We start from the raw sequence: 27,419 nt of genomic DNA, 5'->3' as shown, positions 1-27,419 counted from the left end.
CCAAAGCAAAGAATCATACCTTTTCATATAAATACATAGTTTCCCCAGCTCGGGCATCCATTTGAATGCTTCCCCAGAACCACTAGATGAGAGAAAGAACATTTTAATAAAGAGATACCTTATCAGAAAAGTTATTAGTAATAATTATTAGAACTATTTTCTGGATTTACTTGCCTCTTGCTTGACAACATAAAGTTTCTTTAAAGGTTCAAATGGAAGCTCTTTTACTATATTTTCTTCAACTATAAGGTGAGTACACCTTTCATCTCCAACTGGCAAATAACTACCTCCTAAAGAAGAATGCACAGAGGTATAAATAAGCTTTTATTAATGCAGACAAAATTAATAAGTAGCCTACACTCCCAACCCCAAATTTTTAAAAAGGCTTATTCACCATGAGCTAATTAAGTAGGAGCCGAAAAAGAGAACATACAAATTACTTATAAATTATATTAAATTATACCTTGCATTTCAGTCATTTCTTCCATGTTGGCTTTCTCTTCATCTGAAAATCCCAGGAAACTTAAAATGCAACCTTGAAATGGAGGAACTTTAAATTCATTTCTAAAATCATCAGCTGCTGCACAGAAACCCCTTAAAGCAAAATAAAATCTTTGTAAGTTATACCAACTTATAAATGCATTCTCAAGGCTTTAGCATAATCTATTTTCTGAAAATCATTTACAGCTAGCCTTTTTGAAAGATTGACAAAAACTTCAGTTTAAAATAAAAATGGATGTGGCCCTCCCTGGTGGCGCAGCGGGTTAAAGCACAGCACTGAGAATTGAAAGCCACTTCCGCATGAGTTCGATTCCCGCATGCCCCAGAGGTGACCACATGGCGTGGCGGACCTCTCTTGACCTGCCCGCTGCTCCCCTCAGCAGTGTACTTCAAAGATCTGCCTGTTCTGCTCCCCACTCTGTCCCTGGTGAAGCCTCTCGCCGCCCCTGAGCCTCTGGCCTGTACCCCAGTTCTGTATGCACAAATAAATAAAAATCTTTTTAAAAAAAAAAATTAAAAAAATAAAAATAAAAATTGATGTGCCCTCAATCTTCCCAAAGGAAATTCAGACGAATTTTCTGTCAGAATTGAATACCTACTGTGTACCTGAAACTTTATATGTATTCTAGGAATTCCACAGTTGCATGAAATCCTATATAATGCAGTACAGTAAGAAGGAATCATGAAGTTGGAAAGTTTAACAATAAAATTACCACTAACAATGGAACCAAACAAAAAGTACACAATCCAAATGTCCAATGCATTAAGCTATTAATAACTGTAGCATATTCATGACAATTAAAATTTCACAAGGCAAAGTTCAAAGACACCACAAACATTTTACAATACTTTTTATAGTTTTGCTTCATTTAACCTTTATTCTCTAAGCTACTCAAAACTGAATTCATTTTTCCTACTCTACCTAAGACTTTAAGGTTTCTGTCATATGCATTTATTTTTATAACATAATTAACTACTTAATTACTAAATACTTACTGTTCGTTTCGCCTTTCCCAAGCTTTATAAATCCACTCTGGCTTCATAATTGGGGTACCCAGGCTCACAGCAATCTAAAATTTAAAATATGAGCATGAATTTTCACCTTAGATCTTAGAACTGTATTTATCAAAGTTGTTGGAGAAATAGATGGAACTAAAGAGTATTATTAAATCTACTCCAATAATGCTACACAAAATTTATGCCAAATAATGATATCCAAATCTATCATTGTACATACCCTGAATTTTTCTCCTTGTGTACAATTTGCCACTAAGTGTGTAACTTTTGAATTAAAGTCTTTTCGAATAACTCCACCCATGTGATGAACCAATGTCACCAATCTGACCTCAAAAGAAAAATTAAGAAACACTGACTTTATGATTAACTTAAACACATTTCAAACTGCATTTAAAATTCATTTAGCATTTACTCAATACTATTTATAAAGATACAAAACTTTTGTCAATTAATTAAGGATATATCTGCCTTACTGGCATAGGCAAATTTATACATAGAAATACGCTGGTAAAGATATTCACACGTAAGTTAGAACAACTGACTTTCAAAAGTTGAAATATATGACATATTTTTAACCACAAGATTACATTAACACCAACATTCTTCCCACGAAATTGAAGCTCTTAGCTCCAATAAAGAAAATTTTACAAATCAAAGGAGACTTCTATGAATTCTTTAGGGCAATCAGAACAGCTTAAGGAAGGACCTTCATAAAAAATAATTGCAATGGATAAGCAAAAATTTCAAATAAGGTAGATGATCTATATTTAACAAAAAGAGTTAAAGTAGTTATAAAAATATCAAACATGATATATTTACATTAATTTCTCCTTCAGTATTTTTAAAACAAAACACTCTACCAAAAAAATGAAAATTTATATTTATTATACTGGGTAAAAAGATTCTTTGGGTAGAATGTTTTAAAATATTAATTAGAACTGGCCTCCCTGGTGACAGGGGTTAAAGTCACAGTACTATTAAGCTATCACTAGCCACTGTGGCATGAATCTGATCCCCAGCCAGGGAGCTGACCCACATAGTGCAGCGGACCTCTCCTGTCTTGCCCACTGCTTCCCTCAGCAGTGTATTTCAGTAGATCCACCTGTTCTGCTCCATCTCTGTTCCTGGTGACTCCTCTCACCCCTACCTCTGGCTTATACCCCAGTTCTTGTATGCATAAATAAGTAAAACAATAAAAAGATAAAATACTTACTAGCTCTTCTTTCTTCCTAAATCCAGTAAAGCACAATACTATATTCATCATACTTGTACAATACAGTGGGCGACATGAAAATGGCAAAGGCTGAAGAATGCAATAAATTTAAATCTGTCAGTTTTCTTTACAAAATCAAACAACACATCTTTCTCAAACTAAATGTATTTCTCCTTCTTGCCAATCAACTTATCCAATCCAAAGATTTACTTGGGTTTTTCAGTATGTGACAAAATATAGCAAAAAAAAAAAACAAAAACCAGATTGCAAGTTTCACAATAAAAATATGTCTCATGATTTCTGAATCATACTTGATATGCATAATCTAAACACTTTACAACTAGCAAATTAAACATATTTATATTCAAATCTTTAAATCCAAAATGTATTTTCACAATATGAAATACTGTCTATAAACAAAGGCTCAGACTCCATATTGTAAATGTATCAAATTAAAGTTAAGACATAAAAGATATTTTTAAATGCTAGGTAATTAATATGTGCACTTGAACTAAATATAATTCTAATATTAAAGCTAAAAAATGGAGATACTAAATAATTTAGCCAACAGTATTATTTATATGCTCATGTATGTTTACAAATATAAAATTACAAAGCTTACACACACTTGATTTTTGAGACCAAAAATTCTGAGTCAAAACAGGAAATTAAAGACTATCCTTTATTATTAGTGTCTACAATAAAAGAAGCACAATGACCTAAACAGTTTTAAGTTAATAAGGTAAGTGTAAAAACGGCAAAATGTAGGAATAAAAGCAAACGGTAGAGACAAACTCTGCTACGGTCTTTATATCAAAATTCTGTTCAAACACAAAAAGCTAAAATAACTCCCCAAATTTTAAATCATTCGGTAATTGATAAAAATTAAAGTGTGTCATTTTTTTTACGGTGGAAATTGTGTCTATATGTACCTGTATATGATTCTTGAACCTAAATTTAACCAAATTAGATCATTTCAAAACAACATACTCATATATATATACATATATAGATAGATATATATAGATATATATAGATATAGATATATTTGTTCAATTTTTTAAGGGCTTTTATTTTTCACTAATGACAATTATAGTAGAAAGAATTAAAGGTCTATGTTAGAGCAGTCACCACTATGTCTATTCTAAATATTACATACTCTCAACTTTAATAGGCTAATTTTATTCATGTTTTTTAAAAATTCAGTAATAAAAATTTAAACTTTAAGTCACAATAAGTATATATTCTTGCTTACCTCTCCTTTTTTTGCACAGTTTAACACAACTGGTGGCCCAACAACTCTACAATCAGTCTTGTATAAGTCATTAAAGGCAGAGTCCTGGAAGTCCATGACTACAAATACATTTTCAAATTCTGGAGAATCCAAACTTTCAAATTCTTCCACTGATTCCATCTTTACAAAGGGCACTTTAATTTCCTTGATTTGTTTCATGTAGTTATTAGAAATAAAAATTGTTTATAAATCACAAAATCAATTCATAATTCTAAATAAGATCTTAAAATCAATTCATTTTTATTTTTATATTAATAAAAGTTTAAGTTTTTAATCACACACGTAATAGTGAAGTCAAATTTCTCATTTATAGTATAGTTAAATTTCTCATTTATAGTATAGATACACATATCTGTATACTAAGGTCTTAAATTTTGAAGAAATATAAATACATAGGCTTCTGACATGATCAACAGTCACAATAAATCATCTAGTACACAGATAAAATGAAGTTTTTTTAAGAATACACAGTGCTAGTACAACATGTCAGAAGGATAATTACTAATCAATACTTATCCTACTAATAAAATTAATTTTTATTCTGTAAGAAAATTATGCCATTCACCTAAGTCTTCCTACAGAAATTATTTTCAGAAAAACAAAAACTACTATGGCATTTAATATTTACAGAAAGAATACAGATTAGTAAATCATTTCAGCATATTTGAGGGAACTAAGAGAAAGATGTGAAATATGCAGACAGTTATGTATATCACTGCAAATATAAACGATAAAAAGGCAAGTTACTGTTAAGAATTTTTATACTGTACACCTACAAAAAGAATGAAAATATTTCAGTGTCTGAATGACTCCTATGTAGAAAGAACAAAACCATTTAAAAGGAAATTCTGAATGGGTCAATAAAGTTATTTGGGCTTTTATTTGTTAGATTGATGTGATGGGCTGATTTATGTACCCCCAAACTCACACTGAAGCCCTGTGTGAGTCACACTGACTATTTGGATATAGTCATTTAAGAGCTAGCTAATGGTTACATGGCTACCTGGCTAGTGTCTTTATGAAAGGATATTTTGGGCACATAAGAGATACAAAGATGTAAACACACATAAGAAAGATTCTATGAAGACGCAGCAAGAAAGTGGGGGGCATCTACAAGCCTAAGGTGGGAGGCCTCAAGAGAAACCAAACTTGCCAAACACATGAATCTTGCAGTTCTAGCCCCAAAACTGTAAGTAAGCACATTACTGTTTAAAAGCCACACAGTTTAGTATTTGTTATGGCATCATTACCAATTAATATATGTATTTCACATGCCAAACTTATTTCCCTGATGTCTACCAATCATTGTAAATTATAATTTTGGAAATAAAGCAATAATTTAAAGTAGGTAAAGGTACCAAGAAAGAAACAGCCAAGAAATTAAAGTATCAGGTCTTTATTAATACATGATTCATTTAATTGAACAGTGATAAAGTACTTCTATGAGGATTTCATTTTTTAAATATATGGTATAGTTTGGGGATTTCAGAAACACCCAAATTTTAAAAATAATAGTTTTTACTCATTTAGCTTTAGAATGCACAATATATACTTTGTGCCCAATATAGGTCCAATCACCAAAAGTGAAAAGTTAGAATATAATCAAGTGAAGTGCAGCATGCTACATGCAATGAAGTGATTGACCTACCATATTAACAACACTTTTTATTAATTTTTCATCCGATTTTCCAGGACAACTTTCTTTTATCTTTATTACAGGGACTTCCATTATTTTAATAGTCTGTGAAAAAGAGACTTAAGTGTAAGATTAAGAAAACTATAAAATTATTTACACACTGGAAGAAAAATAACCTAAAAGTTGAAACTACATACCTCTAAAGCTTTAATAAGTTCTTCTTGTTTTCCAGCTTCTTGAACCAATATCATTCTTGTTTCAATCTGAGGCATTTCTTCTATTAAAAATGACAAACATTTCAATGTTTATCAGGCACTAACATCAAAAGCAGTAGTTTCTAATCCCTTTGTTAGATAGACCTGGTAAATTTTCCACCTTTGAGGAGATCATAGTAGACTCTAAATTTAAAATGATTTAATTCTCATCTTATAGTTTTTAAATGGCCATACATCACGTTAGTGAAAGAGAAAATATATTATAGCGATGCATACAATGTCAGCACCTTCCTAACCAAAAAAGCATGCACCATCATCTCTTCAACAGTACATACAACTTTAGGAAGGACAATTTACAAAAAGGTAAGGGCAATAGTGGATCTTCACCAGCCAGAAGCAAACAAATTCTACCTAATAGTGTTGTAGGTTGGACTACCATTACACATAAAAAAAAAAAAAAGATGACTTCCCCTTTCAAAGTGAGGAAACACTAATCCAAGCAGTAATCAAAACTCTACATAGTATAAAGGGATTCTGTCAACAAATATTTTAATGAATACCTGTACTCTAACTTAGCAATACTACAACTAGAGGAAAGTCTTACTAGCTTAGGACAAAAACAGTGAGTTGAAATATCACATTCATGAAAATTAAATCATCGAGTACTACCTTAAACTTATACATGAGGTATAAGACAATAATATCTCAATAAAATTGGGGAAAAGACAGTGGTTGTGTTTGAAAGCAGCTAACAAAATTACCTTCAACATATGAAGTAGATGCAATAAATAAGTTTTCCTTAGAATTTTCTGTAACTTTAGAATCAAAAATGGAAGAATCAGCGAAGCTTGTCCTCTCAGTAGTGGATGTTAATACACTGTTGTCAGCCATTGTTTAAACTCTTCTATGTCAGCTGAAAAACAAAAAATTCAACAACATGAAAAGAACATGATTACTGAGCAAAATCATTAGTTTTTATACCTAATACATATGAAAAGTATCATCACCCATTTTTTTTAAATGAACCAAAGAAAACCATTCAACTTGATTCACAGAAATATAGTAAAAATACCAATATATTTGAAGTACTGATAACATTACCTGACAAACAATAAACATTCCAAAATGTCTGTATTATTCTATCTTTCTCCTCTACAACCTGCCTTCAGCCAGCCTATTTGTTTTTCTATACTCTTTTATACCACCATATCGTCATCCAAATGACCTCAGTTAAAAACTGGATTCATATTTACTCTCTTCCTCGTTCACTCTCCCCCCAAATGTTTATCAATCCCATTTCAAGTATTTCTGGGACCGGTCCCTTCTCAATCCCAGTATCACAATGGCTACCTAGTAACTTGAACAGCTTCAAACAAGTATCACTATGGTCAGTTTCTTCAGTGGTCTCTTTATAGTTTTGCAAAAGGTATGATCCTAAATACAAATAGGACCACGTCACTACCCTACTTAAAAATTTCTATACATGGTCAAGTCTTAACTCGCCATCCAATTTACAATTTGGTTTTAATCTACCTGTTCAATTTTATCTTCTATTATTCTCTTAGTCTACATGTACTGTATATAGATGCCAGCCAAGATTATTTCTCAGCATTTGTCAAACACAAATTACAACTTAATCCACATCGATTTAGTTAATTGTGCTCAATCCTCCACCCAGTATGTCCCTACTCACCATTCTTGTCTCATCCTCTATGTATTTCTCATAAAAAGTGGATTGCTCCCTTATCTATACTTTCATATTATTTACAAATGCCTCTCCTCTAGAAGCTTTAACAAGACAATTATGTATGGATTAGTGTGAATATTGATTGATCTGACCAGAGAAACAGTATGGTATCATTAGCATCAATTCTGGATGGTGTCATGTAAAAATGTGCACGTTAATAACAATAAACCTAAGCACAACTCTTTGGTGTACTCTTCAGTGACTCAACTCCCCAGTCCAAGCTCTGCCTTCGTAGGGTACGCTAGAGTTTCACATGAGTGGAAGAGGTTAACAATACAACTCAAATCAAGTTGTGAGAAAAACTGAACTGATGTCTTAAAAACTAGTGACAATTATTAATTTTCACATAATATTCACATGGATGTATGCCTCATTTTTTATGCGCTCTAAAGAGTGCTCCAATAGAATCTTTATTCAGAATCCATAATAAATTCTATCCAGACCTTTTTCTCATTGTTTTAATTCTCACACACTTAGCTGTTTCTAGCGAAAAGGAAAGGGTGTAAACAGGCTTTTATTCAAAGTTCCATTAATAAGAATGTTACCATAAAAAAGAAACAAATCACTCAAAAATTGAACTAACCTGCCCTAAGAATTGAAAAGATTTTACCAAATAAATCAAAAAAGAAAATATATTTTTTCCTATACTCCTTGAAAGACTATCAGATGAACCAAAATCTAAATTTTAAAAATTAAGTGATATATGATCAACATACCGCCAAAACATTTTCAAATTGGGGGGTGGGGGGAGGAAGAGTTGCATGGTAAATTGATGCTATAATGCCCAAATTAAAATGCACTAAACACTTTTTCATATTTATGTATTTTATAAGCTTTTTAAATAAACAATAGGTAAGTGTTCATAAGCTCACACAGCCTATTTCTCATCTGAAAACATTCACAGAGCTTCCGAATAAATACACTAAGACTTGCTTCTTTTCATCCCAAAGACAAAATTTGTCGTTTAAACAAATATTCCCTTTAGGCCTCCTTTTACTTATTTTTTGGCAATCAGCTTTCAGGATGAGGAGATAAAGGCAATAGTGGATATGTTAGTGATGTTAATGACAATGACAATATTAACATTACTATGAACATCCTGATTAATCCCTAACATTGAGTCAAAGCTTACTGTGTGGCAGTCATTGTAGGAAATCTCTTACTCGTAATTATTTACATTTACAGCATTCCTAAGAGACAAGTCCTATTATCTCCATCTCACTGATAAATCTGGAACACAGAGGTTAACTTCCCCTAAGTTTGTAATAAAACAGGGATTCAACTCAGGATGGATTCCAGAGGCATAGCTTTTAAACCCAAAGCAATACAGATTTGTAGCGAGAAAGAATGGGAATTGGGGAGCGGGGTGGGAGAAGTAGAGAGAAAAAGTAAAAAGTAAACTTCCCATAGAAGGGATGCCAGGAAGACTCTTAGAAAGCAGCCCCCAAAGCTGCAGCTGTCTGCCCCCACGGCGGGGCTCGCTAAGACCCCCTTTCCAAATTCCTCCCTTCACCCAGAGATTCATGCAGAAAAAAATCTCCAACCCGATGGGCGATGACGACGCCCATCGGTCTGTAAGGCTTCAGGCTCCCCTCCGCGTCACGGCCTCGCTGCCGTGGGGGAAGTTCCCAGAGTCAGGAGGCTGCACCGGAACGCTCCGGAATTCGCGGTCACCGGGGCGGTGCTGCCGGGCACAAGCCAAGCAGCCCACTACTCTGGGAAAGCTGGGCCGTCCTCACCTCTACCGCCCTAACCCACAGGGGTCTCACCACTCAAAAAATGTCCTGGAAAGTTCACCTCTTCAAGCGCCGATTCCTCTCACCGTTACCGCCCGTGCATGCCCCGAGCGGGTACCGCCAATTCAAAAAGCGAGCTGCAGTCTCTAAGAGTGCTGCCCATTGGCGCATGACGTCAACCTCAGTTTGATAGGCTGGCGTCTCCAGAGAGATGGTGATTGGTCGCTGCTCTCCGCCTCCTCCCGATAGGAATATGTTGATTGGCTTTGCGTGTGTTTCAAATAAACCCAACGGCCTGGGACGTCGGAACGTAAAAGTTTGTAAAATGCCCGGATGTGACCAGGAGGTGGCGGTGGTGGCTCCCGGGCTTGTCTAGTTAGAGAAGCAGGTGTGTCAGTTTATTCACTAAACGACCCTGTTTCCGATTAAAGTTTGAGTGGATTCTCCACAAACCCCAACATTTTTTAAGCCCCACCAAATCCTTTGCAATTCAATCAGTGCCTCCACCGATGAAATTTTCACTGCTGGTAACTGTGAACTATAAAGATTTTCTAATTTGTCTGCTTTCTGATTTAGAAATGCTATTTACAGTCGTGCTAAAGTGGTTGTGTTGGTGTGGCAGAGCTGAATATTCGGAGCCCCCCAGAGAGACCTCACCTCTGCTAGCACTTATTTCAATCCTAATGTTTGTAAAGCACTGTGCTCTGGTCTGAGGAAACTATATGGACTTGAATAAATCATAGTGGTGGTTCTTGGACTTCTGGGGAAAAAGAAAATACAAGCTTGAATTTGATCAAATGTAAGAAAGTGTCACGAGATTCTAGAATTTCCTGAAGCCAGTCAGTGCCTCCAGCTGCCCGCTCCTCCCACTGTGAGATCATTTGTTATTTTCTCTAAAGACTAGCCAGAAGTTTCTTGTTTTTCTGTAATTGCATTGCTTTTATAAAAACAATCTTTTATCTTCTTTGCTTTTTAAATATAATACCCTGCAAAACGACCTCAAAAGCAAAATAAGGCTTTCCCCACCTAATCACAGATTTAATTTATGAAGAAAGGGTAATCCGATGCAAGAAACTTAAAATTCCAAGAAGAGGTAGAAAAATTGTACTTCAGAATGAAACACTTCCAAACATTTCAAAAAAGTTCATAGATCTTTTTTTCTTATTTTGTTCCAAACCCCTTAGAAAATCTTTGCAATGCAAGCCCCATAATGAGTGAATCAGTCTGGTAACTACTGCTTTCCCTGTTTATAACTGAAATATATTTATGATCTGTCTTTCATTAAAATGCTGTGGTCCCTGTTAAAGCAAAAGAAAAGAAAAACAGTAACTGAAATAACACTTTGGAATGTGCTTGCATACTTAAAACTAGGGTGTGCCTAGTATTTGAAAAATTCACATCACTGAAAAAATACTAAGCTAGTGAGGAAAGCAGCCCATTTGTCTGGGCACTTCTCCCTGTAAACAAACTTTGTACCCAAATCTAATGATTGACCATAATGTGTCACAGAACAAATTGTTAGCTAACCTAAGGAAAGCTATGTTTGATTCCATTTAAGGGCTATAAGTTGGTTTGATTAGCAAATAGGCAATCTGATCTTCTCCCATTTATTTCATTTCATAGTGATGTAACCTCAAGTAAGTTATTGAACTTCTCCGGGCCTCAGTTTGACCTTCAATAAAAGTACATAAACTTTTAATTATGAGTTAATAGTAAATAACTCACAGTGATTAAGAATTATGTTATAATATTCTGGCATATAATATTCCATAGCTGTTATCTGTAAATAGTACTACTTTTTCTAGTACTCTGCTACAACTGGGGCCCTGAAGTTGAGACTGATGGCTCTTTGTCTACATTCCCTTCTTATCCATGACCTCAGGAAGAAAGGCACCTTTGCGTCTATTCCCTTTGCTCCACCCTACTCTATTCACATCACAAACTCCACTCCCTGAAGGCACCAACCTTGATACAGCTAAGACCTCCATTGCATTTTACTAACAAGAGAGAATAGTCCTCCAACACCAAATCTATTTTCTTCTTTTAAGGAAAACCCTGCTGAACACACACTCTTCACGTATCTGGAAGATATGACTCTTGGTGCTAACCTTGGCCAGGTTTCCAAACCATCCGGTGGCAAGTGCTAGACCCCATTCTTTTCATTCAATATTAGCTGCCTCCTCCAGGTCCCTTCACTGGAATTACAGTTATTGAATACAAATGTCAAGGGCACAAACCAGTTGAAAATTTGAGAGAGAGGGGGGCAAGATGGAAGGAAAATTTTGATTTTGTTTACAATTTTCAAGATGCTGAATGAACTGGTTTCACACCCAATGTACTAAAGAAGATTGAACTGAATTTAAGTACTTAATTTATTAAAGTTTGTGACATATTTATTTTCCCAAGCAATAAAATAGTTCTGAAAAGTGAAGTGTGGAAGACCAAATTGCTGAGATTCTTTGGAGAATTAACTTCCCCAACTCCACCTCTGAATTGGGTAACACTTTTTGTTTCTCATCTCATACTCATTCCTCTTCTCCTTTATTCCCTCTTTATTCATACTTCCTTCTTTTCCTTTCCTCCCTCCTTTTCAGTCTCCATCTTGGCTTTCATTTGTACTCTCAGGACATCAGAGAATGGGAAGTTAGGAAAGTTAATTTGAGGTTATGAAACATCCACCCTCATTCACAAATGAACATACTACCCATGTATTTACTCTTCAAATTAGAGGGTGAAAAACTTCTCACACCTTTGTAATTATAAGAATTATATCTGAAAAATTACTAAATTTGTGGCAATAATCATATATCATTTGTTGTGGTGGACTAGTTTTTATTACCTAAAGTTTTGATGAAATATAATTCCTCTATTTTATTTTGAAAATGTGAACTACTATATTATCAACAGCAATAACATTTTCATAGTAAATTTAAATTGTTAATCAGAGGATTAAATGTTTTTCATATAATCATTTCTTAGCTATCATAACTGTTTTTACCCCCTCTATGAGGTACTAGAAATACATAATGTAACACTAGGTACAATTACAAGATCCAGTACCTCCAGGAATTTATCACTTACTGTTTGTACTTCAATTTTTTTCATGACTATTGTAGAATTGCATCCTTTCTTGGAGTTATTAACATTTCCTAATTAAAATGTTCTGTGTCCAAGTTCATTATAACAGAGCATCTTCTAGTCTGTCATCTCTGCCTGTAAAACGAGTTTGAGAAATTATAATCACTGTGAGCCAGAAGAAACTATTTCACATACCTCAATAGTCAGTAATTAGGATATGAACCATTGCTATAATCACAGGAATCATTAGACTATAAATCATTTGATTTCAGCTTGCAAAACTATACAAATTTTCACTTAAAGTTTTACTTGTACAAATGGAATTAACTTTTCTTATTGAGTAAGAGGTTTCCAAATATTATGTGGTTGTAATTTCAAATTGTGAAATTAAATTAATAAATTTTAGATGTGGGGGCAAAATATTCAATTCATTAGTCTCTTCACTTTACAGATGATATTTTAACAACACAGAAGTTTAAACATTTACCAAGTAACTAGTAAACAAAAATTGAATGTTTTATTCCTATTAAATCTGTCTTTATTGAAGATATTAATGTTCATATTTTACAGTCTTATAAAAATACCCATACATGTATGCATGTTTATTTTTCTACCTTTGAAAACATTAAGATACCGTAAGGGCCTTGTTAATCATGTTCACCAATTTATCCCTGCCTAGCAACCATGTCTGAGACAGTATATTCTCAAAATTTGCATGATTAACGTTGCAATTGATCTCCAAGAATTCATATAACCTTCTTCTAATCCACTTTCTAGCCTATATTTAGAGCTAAATTTTTAAATGCAAGCTCATTACTTCACTAACTTCTTAAAACATTTCAATACCCCTAGGCCTCTGACTATATTCGCAGTTTCATATTACATCATATTCACTTTCTTGAATTCTAATTATACCTGCTTTCATGCTCAAGGATGTTTGCACTTGTTCTTCTAACTATCATTCCTTTTGATCTCTAGTCCTTTAACCTAGATTAGGCAACTCTGTTCATCCTTTAGCATTTACTGCTTAACAGTCTGTGCTAACTACCCATACTGCCAGAACCCTTGTTAGCCAGCCCCTAGCACCATGTGTATCCCTTTGCCAATGATTATAAACGTAGCCAACTATCCATCTCAAAGGTTGTTTTCTTGCAATCTCCACTTTTGTATGTTATATACTAACAGTATATATTGCCTCTTCTACATGGTCAGTTGACTTGCAGACTTCTGAGGTGACTCAAATGATACTGTCTGCCAGTTTAGTTTTCACATCTCCAGTTTTGAAAATTAGTTTGCTATGACAACAACTTGAAAACCTTGATTGTACTTGGCAACAGTTTTGTTACTGCTGTTCAAATGAAATTGCTAATGCAATAGAAAGAAATGAAACCACATCATTGAAAAGTGAATATTTGACCTTAATTATGTGCCTATTTCACATAACTAGGTTAATGTGGGTTTAATAATAAGAAAAAATTACATATAACAAACAACAGAAATGCAAATACATTTGGAAAAGGTGAGACATTACGTTATAAATGATAATCAAATTGTATAGTACAATTAGGTGTACTCTGCAATAGAAAAATTAACTGTAAAGAAATACACAATGTGTTCTTAATGGGTGTGTCTATACATAATAATATTTGGGGGATCCATCAATAATATAGTTTTAGTGAAAGATAATGCTTGTCTGTTAACACAGATCTAAAAGTTACCACATTCTTCTCCCATGCTTAATGCTCTTCCAATTAGATGTTTGCTGCATAGAGTTTTGGTTTTTTAGCATATATTAAAGATATAGAAGGGTAAAGAATCATTTACACTCCGATACCAACACAATATGCAGACAATTTTTTGCACCCAATATTCTTTGCTGGTGCTTCTGCTGTGTATTGGGCTTTTTAGAACCTGCCCATTTCCAGGCCTGGTCCTCATACGGATTCTGTGAATTTGCAAAATCTTTTTTCTGTCAGGATAAAACTGGTTTACATGTTTACATTACTTGCAACTAAGAGTGCTCACATGTTGCTTTTACAAATTGATGTATTGCTGGCTATACCTTCAATGGAGAAAGAAAATTCTCTTCAACAAATAGTGCTGGGAAAACAGGACAGCTGCTAGAAGAATCATGAGGCAGCAAACTCTGAGCCAGTGAATGACATTATAAATGGACTACTCTATCCCCTGATGTTTTTTTTTGAACTCAACATCTATCCCTGCACTGACAGGATCTCAGGCACTGCAAATCCCTACAAGCCATGAATATGAGTTTCTGAATGGGCACCAGGGGAGCTGCTGGAAACTAAGAAGTTGGATTAGAGGGTCAAGTCTCAGGAACATCACTTCTTCAGCCTCAGTTTCATCCCCAGCCAGGGAGCTAAGCTACACAGGCACAGCAAAACTTTCATGTCCCACTTGCTGCTCCCATCAGCAGTGTATTTCAGTAGATCTGCCTATTCTGGACCCCACTCTGTCTCTGATGAATCCTGTCACTCCCACCACCATCTCTAGCCTTCACACCTCTAGTCTTCTTCTATGCAAAAATAAATAAATATCTTTTAAAGTAACAAGATGAACAGTTTTAAAAAGAAGCTGGATTGGCCCTCCCTGGTGGCGCAGCGGATTAAAGCACAGCACTAAGAAGCTAAAGCCACTTCCGCATGAGTTCGATTCCCGCCTGCCCTGGAGGTGACCACATGGCGTGGCAGACCTCTCCTGACCCGCCCGCTGCTCCCCTCAGCAGTGTACTTCATTGATCTGCCTGTCTCTGTCTCTGGTGAAGCCTCTCACCGCCCCTGAGCCTCTGGCCTGTACCCCAGTTCTATATGTACAAATAAATAAATCTTTAAAAAAAAAAAAAAGAAGCTGGACTTAAAAATTTTACAAGCCCCCTTTTTGTTTGCTTTTCTGGCTTCAGCTTGCAACCTGGGCTCCACTCAGACTCTCTTGCTGGTAGGACAAACAGCAACTGGTGACATACTGACCAATTAATCTCTCTTTATGTCTCTGTTTTTCCTCTTTCATTCTCCTTATAATGAATCTTTTTAAAAATTTGTCCCTGTATCTATGCTTTTGGGGGTTGTCCTGTGTTCTTAAATGCACAAGTGAGAACTCACAACCTGAGTTACCCTTATTTCCTCCCCCTATTTCCTCTGTAACACAGCCTTGTGCAAAAAATGAAACTAGATCACTACCTCATGCCATATACAAAAATTAACTCAAAATGGATTAAAGATTTGGATGTAAAACTTGAAACCACGAAATAGAAGAAAATGTATTTTCCCTCAAACATGCCTTTTGGGACTTGATTCCAACTATGAGAGAAATAACAACAAAAATAAATATACAAAAAATAAATAAATATACGAAACAACATCAAACTAAAAAACTTCTGCACCATGAAAGTGATTGTTATTAAAGTGAAATGAAAATGAGAAAAATATTTACACATTTTAACAATATTCAGTTTCACAATCCATGAACTTACTCCAATTATTTTGGCCTTCTTTAATTCTCCTCAATGTTTTTTTTTTTTTAATAGTAGTTTGTTTTTACATCATTTTGTGCCTTTTTCCATCTCAGTTGTAATCCCTGTGGGCTTCCCATCACCAATTCACCCGTGTGCCATCACCATAGTCCCATGCACTTTCCCTCCTCACCATTTTTGATCCCATTCCCCACTCCACTCCCGTAAAATGTCTCTGGTATATAGTTGTTCATTATTATTTTTTCCCCTGGTCCTTTATGCTCCTGATATGACTGAAACCATCCTGTATTTTTCTTTTTCTTTCTGGATTATTTCATTATGCATGATCTCTTCCAGCTCCAACTATGTTGCTGTAAAAGGCGTGAATTTACCTTTTTGATTGCTGAGTAATATTCCATCATGTATATGTACCACATATTTTTGATCCAGTCGTCTACTTTCGGGCATTTGGGTTGATTCCATGTCTTTCCTATTGTAAATTAAGCAGCAATAAACATGGGGGTGAGAGTGTCTTTCTGAATCACTGTTTTTGTGTTTTTAGGGTAGAAGTATAGGAATGGGATTACTAGGTGTTATGGAAACTCCATTTTTAGCAGTTTGAGAAACTTCCAAACAGCTTTCCATAGTGGTTGTTCCAGTTTGCATTCCCACCATCAGTGTAGGAGAGTTCCTTTTTCTCCACATCCTTGCCAACATTTGTTGTTGCTAGTCTCAGAAATGTTTTTGTTGTTTTCATAAACATTTGCTCCATGCTTATCCTTACCCTCTGGGAACCTCAGCTCCATTATCAAAGTGCACTGGTTTATTGTTATTTTGTTTCACCTATTCATCTGCTTTGTTTCCTGACATCATATATGTAAGATCATCTGATATTTTTCTTCTTCATATATGACTTATTACCTTTAGCATAATCTCCTCCACTTCCTCCCATTTTGTAACAAATGGTAATATTTCATCCTTTTTTATGACTCAGTAGTATTACTTTGTGTACTTACATATACCACATCTTTATCCAGTCATCTATCAGGGGTACATACTTTTTTTCACAGCTTAGCTATTATACACAACATTGCAACAAACTTAGAGTATAAATATCTTTCAGTTAGTTTTATATTTTTCTGATAGATACCCAGAAGTGGGATTGCTGGGTCATATGGTAGTTCTGTGCTGCTGTGTGTTTTTGAGGAACCTCTAAGCTGTTTTTCAAAATGGTTGCACCATTTTATATTCCCATCAACAAAGTATAAGGATTTCTTTACTGCACAACCTCTTCAACACTTGTTACTAGTCTTTTCAGTATAAGTCATTCTCAGGTGTGGGATAATATTTCATCGTGCTTTAAGTTTGCATTTTCTCACAGCACTGTTTTCTAGTTTTCAGTGTAGAGGTCTAACATATTTTTTATTAAATTATTTCCTAGGTGTTTTACGTTTTCTAATGCAATACAAAGTGGAATTGCTTTTTCAATGGATAAATACTACATTTGTAAATATACTTGATTTTTATATTTTAATTTTGTAGCCCTCAACCTTACTAAATTGTCAGTTCTCCACAATTTGATATATGGAATCACTACCTCCACAAAATGATACATGGATTCTAAATTTCTTTAAAAGCAATACATCTGCAATATTCATGTAGTCTTGAAATTAAATAAAGTCAGAGAACTTCCCTATCTGACTTCAAGATTTAGCAAATTTTTAATGATCAAGACTGTAGTGTTGGCATAAAGATCAAAATAAGGAGCAAGGAAACAAAAATAAATAGATCCCCACTTACATAGTCTTTCTATAGGCTTTCTACAAAGTCTTTATATAGGCTTTCTACAAATGCATAAAGCAATCCATTGGGGAAAGCAGTATTTTCAACAAATAGTATGGTGTGAGATCAGTCTCCCCAAAATAGTGAGAAAGTTTTTGTCAGTATGCTCAGAGCAAAGCTCTTCCTATCAAAGTCAGCATGATACGGGACCTAAAGGTAAAATCAAAATCTTATGAGTCTCTCGGGGTCTGATTCCATTACTTAAGAATGTGGATTATTTTGAGAGCAGCAAAACCCAGAAGGCTAAGGAAAAACTCTTTGCCTGAGCTCTTTGCCCTTTCATAATTGAAGATAATATCACTCCTTAAGGATGAGATCATCCCTTCCTTGTCATTTGAAGTCTTCCACTTTCTTCTTTACCCTCAGGTCTCTCCATACAAATATCCCTGGTCTCTTCCATCTTACTATACCATTTATAGCTAAATTTGGTTGTATGTGCAGCATGGTAACTACAGTTAATATTGTATTGTACACATGAAAGTTATTAAGACAGTATTTCTTTTAAGTTCCCATCAGAAGAAAAAAAATGTGACTAGCTGGCAATGGGTTTTAGCTAGACATTTTGTGGTGTATATGTGCAGATATTCAAGTATTATTTTACCTAAATTTACATATTGTTATATGACAATTATACCTCAAGGAAGAGAAAGGATAAAATACCTACATAAAAATAAATTTTAAAATAAATGTCCAAAATATATGTGAGGAAAACTTTTAAACATTTCTGAAAGGAATACTAATGAGTTGAACAAATAGAAAAATTTAGTTGGGATGGCTTAGTATTTAAATATATTTGTTGTTATCAGAAAATAAATAAGTTTGATATAATCCCATTGAAAATTCCAGTAAGGGCTTAAGAGAGAAAGAACTAGGAAATAAAGAGGAAGAGGGATGGTGACATTGCAATTTTCTGTATCGACAGCAGCTTAAGTTACATTGATATATGAGTTTTTCAAAACTCAGTGGTTGGATATACACTCTTTTAGGATTTGTGCATTTTACTGCTTCCAAAGCTTACATCAAAATAAAAAGTAGATATTGCACTTTAGTTAATGATATGCATATTGAATTATTTAAGAGAAATTGTAGACATTTGTAACTTAACTCTGAAATATGTAAAAATGATGAATAGATTAATTGATGGATAGACTACAGTATAAATATGCTAAATCTAGAAATATCAAAACATATGGTAAAATTTAGGTGGTTTGTAGTGCTGCACTTTAACCCATTGTTCTAGCAGGGAGGGCCCAATTTAGGTGGTTTGTAAGCATGTGTTTCCTGTAAAATTAGTTCAACTGCATGAAGTGTTTTATAATAAAATATTGGGGGAACATTCAATAAAGAATATACTTGTGATGTCAAAAATGAGTATGTAGACTATGATTATTTTGAGAAATTATTTGAATTTTTGTGATGATGGTATTGTGACCATATTGCTTAAAGACATCTTAGGTTTTAGAGATACAGTTCAACACATGAAAACCAGACTTTCATGATATTTACCAAGTTATTTTTCTGTGTGTAATTATTTGTTTTTATTTATGTAATTTATCTTATAAGCATCCTAGTTCTCTTCTTTTTTCTATGATTAAAATATAGTGATCCTGAATATGACACCTTTACTAAGTCCTGGGACATAAATAGAGCAAATTAATGCAGAAATTCATAACTTATGGAATGAGAGATCAAAGTAAATGGAACTCAAAAAGAAATCTTAAATCCCTGATGAACGAGCTACTGAAATGTTATCAGGCATCAAGGATAAAATTAGCAATGTAAGAGATGCTAAGAACCAGAGAGGCACAGACAAGCAAAGAAATTCCATATTTTTGAAAACAAAGGTATAGCAGAGGAAACCTAAAATTCAAGTAGTTGTGTGATCCCAAAAGATCTTAACATCTGCCCTGGAGTGAATAAGCTAATGGGTACACTGTTAAATAGTTTATGAATTTTTGTGATGATTATTATGAAATATTACTGCTTAGAATAATGACACATAGAAAACAATAAATATAACATTACTATTATTTGACAATTATTAAGGACACATCAGACACTTAGCTCTGTGCTAAGCACTCAGGGTAAAACTGAAACATATTGATGCAGGCTTTGCCCTACAGAGTTCTGAGTTTCTGCCTAGATATTTCCTAGTCCATCAGGTGCCTTTCCTTTCTGTACCTCTGTAGTTTATAAAGCTGTGTAGTATCCTAATCACTCAAAATTGAGGCAATTTTATGTTAATATGGATAAAATAAGAAAAGGTTTCCCTGAGCATTCTAACATGAAACTTGTAATGCTTGATATAGTCAAGATGTGAAAAAAAACTGTTTAATCTCTCATCAATTTTGCCTTCTCTTTCACACACAGTTGAATTTATTTTATAGAAGCTGTTAAAATATTAGGCTGTATTCTCCTTCATTAAGCACAATTTCCTTTAATTTTTCATTAACATTTTGTATGCTTCACTATTTTAAGATTAGACAAAACTGTTATGTAAAATATAGAGTAGAGATGGTTATCAGTATTTCCAAATTATATAGTTTTATTTTCCTAATTAAAATTATTTTTTGTTCCTTTCCTCCTTGCTTGTATATGACTGATCAAGGAATTGATTTATATTAAATTGATGCTCTTAAAAACACAATGTGAAATTAAATGTCAAGAACATGGTATTATATGTAGGTATTACTAGCTATCTCTTCTATACTTTTTAAAATTATGAGTATGAATTACTTTTATAATTTAAAACTTGAAAAAACAAAACAGTTCTGATTGTGCCATTTTCCTTACCAAACCTTGTATTTCCCATGAGTTACCAGTAGCAGACACTTTCCATGAAACTTGAAGGTCTTTCCCCCTAAGAGAAGGAACAAATAGATGTTTATGTTGTGAATAGAAAGAAATTATGTTAAAAGAACAATCTTCTAGAAATTCTTGTAGTACTTTCAGGTCAAAACCGCAATTAATACATTCATTTGAAATTTTAAATTTGGAAATAAAATTACACACAAATTTTATAAGTAATAATAAGTAAGAATTTCAAAAATAAACAGAAGGCTTGAGTTTTCTGCCTACTTATCTATTCTATTCTCTTCTATGAACTTTAAAGGATATATTTTTTTCCAGGTGTGTCTATTTTATTTTATATTTGTATATGAAAGCATATATATTACAGTGGGTGGAACTTAATGTCTATATTAAGATAAAATAGAAAGAGAAGCTTCCAGATATTTTCATCCTTTCATCCTTGAAAGACTCTCATATTCCTATTTGATGGTAAAACTGGAGAGACTCAGTAACAAATACTTACTAAGAAGTAGATTCTGGGCCCTCCCTGGTGGTTTAAAGCACAGCATTATGAAGCATCAGCAGCCACTGCAGCACAAGTTCAATTGTTCAATTCCTGGCCAGGGAGGTGACCAGGATACACATGGCGTGTATTTCACCTTTTCTGCTCCCCACTCTGTCTCTGGTGAATCCTCTCACTGCCCCTGTACCTCTGGCCTATGCCGCAGTCCAGCATATATGAACAAATAACTAGATCTTTAAAAAATAATAATAGAATAAATGGACTGTTCATTCTCCAGAAGTACCCAAAAACTGACAAGTTCTCTTTGACAAAGTATTTGAAGTAGTAAGAATTCAGCAATTTGCCCAAGTTCACACAGCTGCTAAGTGATCCAAAACACAGTAAAACCAGCTGTTTGACACCATCTTCCTGCCAGCAACCCATGGCAGTAATGCATTTCCCTACCAGCCTAAGTCTCATTTTACTCTGCACTAACCCTCTAGAGCCATCATATCTCCCCAAATCCAGCCCCTTTCCTTCAGATCCACACCTTCCGGCCCTTGTGCTTCTTTACTGCCCCAAGCTCCTTCTGTTTTCTACAATCATGCTTGGCTATATTTTGTTTATCTTACTATCATAAGTCCGTAGATAAAAAGTCTAAGGTGTGTAGTTCTATGTTAAGCAAGCTCTGTCTTGATTTGAGCATAATTTAAAATACTACAAAACAGGAAAATTAATTTTCTCAATGTGACACAGTTCTTCTTGAACCAGGAAAAGGAGAATTAAACATAGCTTTGTTTTCTTGGCTATAGAAATGAAGGACTAGGTTCTTGTTTACCACATTACCAGGCATTTCCTCCATCTTTTCTATCTGATCATCATTTCCTCTCAATTATAGACTTAGTCTGCCATCGGATCCCATAGTGGTTTTTCCTCCTTTTGAGTTTTGAATAGCTCAAATCAAGTAAAAGTCCACTGGAACAACTGAGATGGAAAAATGCACAAAATGATGTAAAAATAAACTATTATATTATTAAAAATAAAAATCCACTGGATTTTCCCACATTTGAAAATAATGTGAATCTGCTCTATAATGCTGGGTTCAAACAACAATTTTTTTTTTAGCGTTCTAATTAGATATGCCTGTCTGAGTTTTCTACTCATTAAGATGGGTGGAAAATTAACTCATCTTTTTTGATTAATTATAAATGAAGATGGGGAGACAGACATCACCCCCTCGCTAGCATCATTAGTAATCTGGACCATTATATATAAACCAGAACATTTTGGGGAATGGAGCCTGGTCTTTAGTTCATTTTGCTCTTCTCTGACATGTTAATTATTTATGCCTTCATAAATTAGCTGTAAGCAGCCACTTTTACTTCTTTCATGATATTCTTGACCAAGATTATCTCTCACTGCTCAAATCATGCAAGTTGATATTCAAGCCCCAGGCATCACCGAGTTGTCCCTGCCCCTCCCACCCCCCCTACCCCCAGCTGCCTCCACTTCTTTCTAGAAAGCTGTCTGGGTGTGGCCTGAGATGATCCTCACTATAGAACTGCCTTTACCATGTTTCAAGTAGAAGTCAGACCAGAAGCCATCTTTACCTCATAGAACCCATCTCTGTCATTTCCCCATTCCATCTTCTCTCCAGTGCTTTTCAAACATAGAATGGCAAAAGGATGAGTGCTTAGTAGATTGTCAGTGTTATGGAGCATTTATTGAAAAGGAACTCTCATTCCTGTATGGTCTTTGATTAGTATTAATGTATTATACATGTATATGAGTCATTATTAATTACTAAGAGCAAATTTAAACATTTTTACTTAATATAGCATTGACATATAATCAAAATTTCATAAGTATTGGTTAAAGTCATTAATATATCAGATTTTAATAATGTGTACACATTTAACAAACTAAAAACACAAAATTATATTGATTACAAAACATATTACTATTTAGATACTTCCAGCATTAACAAAAGCATTAACATCATGATTTTGGATTTATGACTTTCATTATTTTTTTTTAAAGATTTATTTATGCATATAGAATTGGGGTACAGGCCAGAGGTGCAGGGGTGGTGAGAGGCTTCACCAGAGACAGAGTAGGGAGCAGAACAGGCCCACTGATTAAGTACACTGTTGAGGGGAGCAGCAGGCTGGTCAGGAGAGGCCTGCTGCGCCATGTGGGTCACCTCCAGGATGGGGATCCAACTCTGCTGCAGTGGCCTTAGCTTCTTAGTGCTGTGCTGTGCTTTAACTCGCTGGCCACCAGGGAGGGCGCACCTAGAGATTTTTAAAAGCATGATGTTAATAAGAGCTGTGGTGAACAGCAATGGAATATTTTAAGTGTTTTTTTTTTTAATTTTATAACAGTTTATTTTTACATCATTTTGTACATTTTTTTTCCCCTCTCAATTGTAATCCCCGTGGGTTTCCCATCACCAAGTCACCCGTGTGCCATCCCCATAACCCTGTGCACTTCCCTCCCAACCCCCCTGTTTTTGATCCCATTCCCCACTCCATCCCCACAAAATGTCTCGTATATGGTTGTTCATTATTCTTGTTATTTTCTTGCCTGGTCTATTATACTCCTGCTATGAATGAAACCATCCAGTATTTTTCTTTCTCTTTCTGGCTTATCTCACTAAGCATGATCTTTTCCAGCTCCATCCAAGTTGCTGCAAAAGACATGTGTTTCTCTTTTTTGGTTGCTGAGTAATATTCCATTGTATATATGTACCACATCTTTTTAATCCAGTCATCTACCTTTGGGCATTTGGGCTGCTTCCATGTTTTTCCAATTGTAAATAAAGCAGCAATAAACATGGGGGTGCAGGTATCTTTTTCAATCAGTTGTTTTGTGTACTAGTTTGCATTCCCACCAGCAGTGCAGGAGAGTTCCTTTTTCTCCACATCCTCACCAACATTTGTTGTTGCTAGTTGTTTGAAGATGTGCCATTCTCACTGGGGTGAGGTGGTGTATCATTGTGGTTTTAATTTGCATCTCCCTTATTACGAGTGATGTTGAACATTTTTTCATATAATTTGGCCATCTGCATTTCCTCTTTGGAGAAGTGTCTTTTTAGCTCTACTGCCCATTTTTTGATGGGGTTGTTTACTTTATTTTTGTTGAGTTTCATCAGTTCTCCGTATATTTTTGTGATCAGTCCTTTATCACTACTTTTGTGTGAGAAAATGTTTTCCCAATTAGTGGGCTGTCTGTTTGTTTTTTGTAAGGTCTGTTTTGCTGTACAGAAGCTCTTTAACTTGATGTAGTCCCATCTATTTATCCTTGCCTTCACTATTGTGGCGTTGGGTGCTCTGTCTTTAAAGATGTCGCTGAAGCGTATGTCGTGTAGTGTTTGACCCATCTTTGCTTCTAGGTATTTTATGGCTTCCGTTCTTATATCTAGGTCTTTAATCCACTTCGAGTTGATTTTTGTGACTGGATTAAGTGTTTTTTTTAAAAAGAAAATGTTTATTATAAAGAAATTTAAAATAAACAAGCTAAAAATTAAATGCTCCATATTGGCTATACTTTTTGTATTGATGAGCACATATTGTTTGAATGTAGTGGTTGATAAGTCACCAACATAGATCTAGTAATCCTTTATCTGAAAACTGAAATAAATACTACGAGAAAATTAACTTTCTATTTATGAAGTTTAATATTCAATGAAGAAATGATACTTTTAAATCCTAAACTATACTTTCCTACCGTACTGCAAATTCTTTTATTCTTATAGATGCCAAAATCTAACATAATAATTGAAACAAGTGAATATGGTTTAAATAAATAACTGAAAACATGAATATATGAGCGAGACCAAGCAAAAATCACACCTGAGAATGACAATAACATAACTGACTAGAAAATTATTCTGTATTTGTTACACATAGAGAAACTACATTCTAAAAAACCTAAAATATGTTATGTTGCTCTTTTCTAAAGTTGTTTTGATCTTTGTATTTGCATAGTAAGATATTTCCAGTAGATACTGAGTCTAGTTTTAGTGGAGATAGATGTAATTTTTGAGGCAACTAGAATATTTCTGTAACTTCACCCTTTTCTTGCAGAGTATATACATGATGCCTAGTAATTCTACCATTAAATTCCTCAACTATTTTTCTGGCTTGATGACTTGCAAATCTAAACTAAAACTTATTCTATCCTAAATTGAGAAAGATTAAAGAAAAAAAATTAACTTAATGCCCTTTGGTTAGAAAATAAAAATAGAAGCAATTTTTTTCATTTATATTTAGATTGCTAATTTCATCCCCCTCTTAGTGATTTAGGAAATGAAGATGTTTTTAAGCAAATAGGGTTTGTAATGAGAACACAAGTTTTAAATTCTGATGTTCTTTTTCTCTGTGTTGTTAGATAAAAATTGTTTAATTTATTTAGGACTTAGTTTTCTCATCTACAAGCCTTAAAAAATTATTTCTGGGAACTCCCTGCTAGCAGCACAGGGGTTGAAGTCTCAGAAATACACTGCTGAGGTTGATATTGCTGAGACTGCAATGCACCAGCCAGTGCACCATGAGTTTAATCCCCAGCCAGAGATCTAACCCACAGTGGCACAGCAGACATCTGTTGCCCTCTGCTCCCCTCAACAATGTATTTCAATAGATAGGCCTGTTCTGCTCTTCACTCTCTCTAGTGAATCCTCTCAACCCCCTGCATCTCTGGCCTACACCTTAGTTCTTGTATTCATAAATAAATAAAAATAAATCTTAAAAAAAAATTTCCACTGAATTGTAGGAATAATAAAAGTATAAAAGACCTTTGTTATTGAGGGCTACAGTTACCAGAATGTTGACAGTGGTACAACCCTAGGGTAGTGACTGCAGTAGGTGAAGTAAGTGAATGAATGGCCACTGAATCCTCTGCCCGCAGAGTGGACAGAAAATAACCAAACCCTGAATAATAATTCCCAAATATGTTAGCTACATTAGCCCTAAAAAATTGCTGTCTTGTTTCTTCACTTTGCTGCAAATTCTGAAAGTTACACTAATTTATAACTGTTCTAAAATGAAAGATTAGCATACAAAGAAGGTGTTTTGCTAAGAAATGTATAGGGAATGGATGTTCTTTCAGCATGCTAAGAGCCCCCTCAACAAAATTTCATTAAAAAATTGGTTTTATTTGTTCTGCTTAGGTTTTGAGGAAAAGGAAACACATGAACTTGGAAAGGCTGCAGAAGGATACTATTTTATAACAACAAAAGCCTAAGAAAAGGAAAAACGATTTCAGGCCAGCGAGTCTACAGGTTTATTTATGTTCCATGATTTATTTTTTTCCCCAGTGGTAGCATTTCTTGCGAAATATACATATCTGTGATTATAACTACCTATTAATTTACATTTTAACCATTCCTAGATTTTTTTCCAACAAAATTACTTTGTCACGACAATTTTTATAACTTATCTCATATAACTGGTACCTTTTGGAGATGGAAGGGAACCTTAGAGATGCTGGATCCAAACTATTATGGAGCAACTACCAGTGAAGAACAGTAAGTATTGTCCCTAAGATCATATATCAATATAGATATAATATGGAGTCAAGCCAAGAACTTCCAGCCAACCTTTCAGGATAGGTTGTTTCAGGCAAATAAATTACAGGAGATTACTTTAGAAATAGAATTTTAAAATCAAAGATGTGGATGATTTTTTATTAAAAGTCCAAGTTTACCAAGCATAATCTGCTACCAGTACCAATTTACTTTACCTTTATAACCTTCTGCTTCTAAGTTATTTTTAAAATATTATTAGAGAAATAATGCATGAAGACAATTTCAAAAGTTTAATAAGAGGAAAATAAGGGGCCTCCCTGTTGGTACAAGTGGTTAATTCTCAGCATTATGTTTCTTTATTCTTTTGCACCTCACGTCTATAGAACCTTCCTTAGACCAACATTACCACCAAGCACATTAAATCAAAAACAGCAGAGATTTTACTACCTGGCCCCAGTCCACTACTTCCTATAGGGGCCAGGTATATTTGTCAAATAAATGAGGTATTGAGTGCAAACGATGAGGATGTATAGGTTTACTTCAAATTAGTCTTTTTTTTTTTTTTTTATTCCCCAAACACTCATCTACTGAAGAGGCACTGAAAATTATCATGGTTTCTTGTTCCTTTTTCTTTTCTCTCTTCAGCCTCGAGGAAGCTCCACTGCAATGGGAGGTAGGAGAAGTAAGCGCTGTTTCCATCATTTACGAACTAGAGGGTAAGGAGAAGCTGGCCCTCAGCAGGCTTATGTAAAACTGAACTTAAGACTTCTGACCAAGATGAAAGGATGGGTTTGTTGGTGTGGCCAGTTTGTTGTTTGCTTTGTCATCAGTTCTAAGACCTATGAATTTTTT

General features: G+C 34.5%; 1 protein-coding gene across 3 annotated transcripts in view; it reads right to left on the bottom strand.

Moving 5' to 3' along the window:
- The window catches only part of ECT2 (epithelial cell transforming 2), a 53,449-nt gene extending 43,954 nt beyond the window's left edge, over positions 1–9,495 (bottom strand). Inside the window, exons 1-11 of one of the 3 annotated variants that reach the window (XM_004674969.2) lie at positions 9,393–9,495; positions 6,638–6,789; positions 5,859–5,938; positions 5,674–5,766; positions 3,987–4,169; positions 2,732–2,821; positions 1,739–1,846; positions 1,498–1,571; positions 464–594; positions 175–290; positions 20–82 (exon numbers count right to left, since the gene is read on the bottom strand). In XM_004674969.2, the coding sequence (XP_004675026.1) occupies positions 20–82; positions 175–290; positions 464–594; positions 1,498–1,571; positions 1,739–1,846; positions 2,732–2,821; positions 3,987–4,169; positions 5,674–5,766; positions 5,859–5,938; positions 6,638–6,767 (1,068 nt within the window). In that variant the 5' untranslated portion in view covers positions 6,768–6,789; positions 9,393–9,495. The remainder of the gene's footprint in view (positions 1–19; positions 83–174; positions 291–463; positions 595–1,497; positions 1,572–1,738; positions 1,847–2,731; positions 2,822–3,986; positions 4,170–5,673; positions 5,767–5,858; positions 5,939–6,637; positions 6,790–9,392) is intronic. The other 2 variants (XM_004674970.2, XM_012731272.1) reach the window with 2 other exon arrangements.
- Between the last annotated feature and the right edge of the window lie 17,924 nt (positions 9,496–27,419).

This window comes from Condylura cristata, unplaced genomic scaffold, assembly GCF_000260355.1.
Source record: "Condylura cristata isolate star-nosed mole 26May11 unplaced genomic scaffold, ConCri1.0 scaffold00003, whole genome shotgun sequence".
NCBI classification, from domain to species: domain Eukaryota; kingdom Metazoa; phylum Chordata; class Mammalia; order Eulipotyphla; family Talpidae; genus Condylura; species Condylura cristata.
This window is presented reverse-complemented; position numbering and strand designations above follow the sequence as displayed.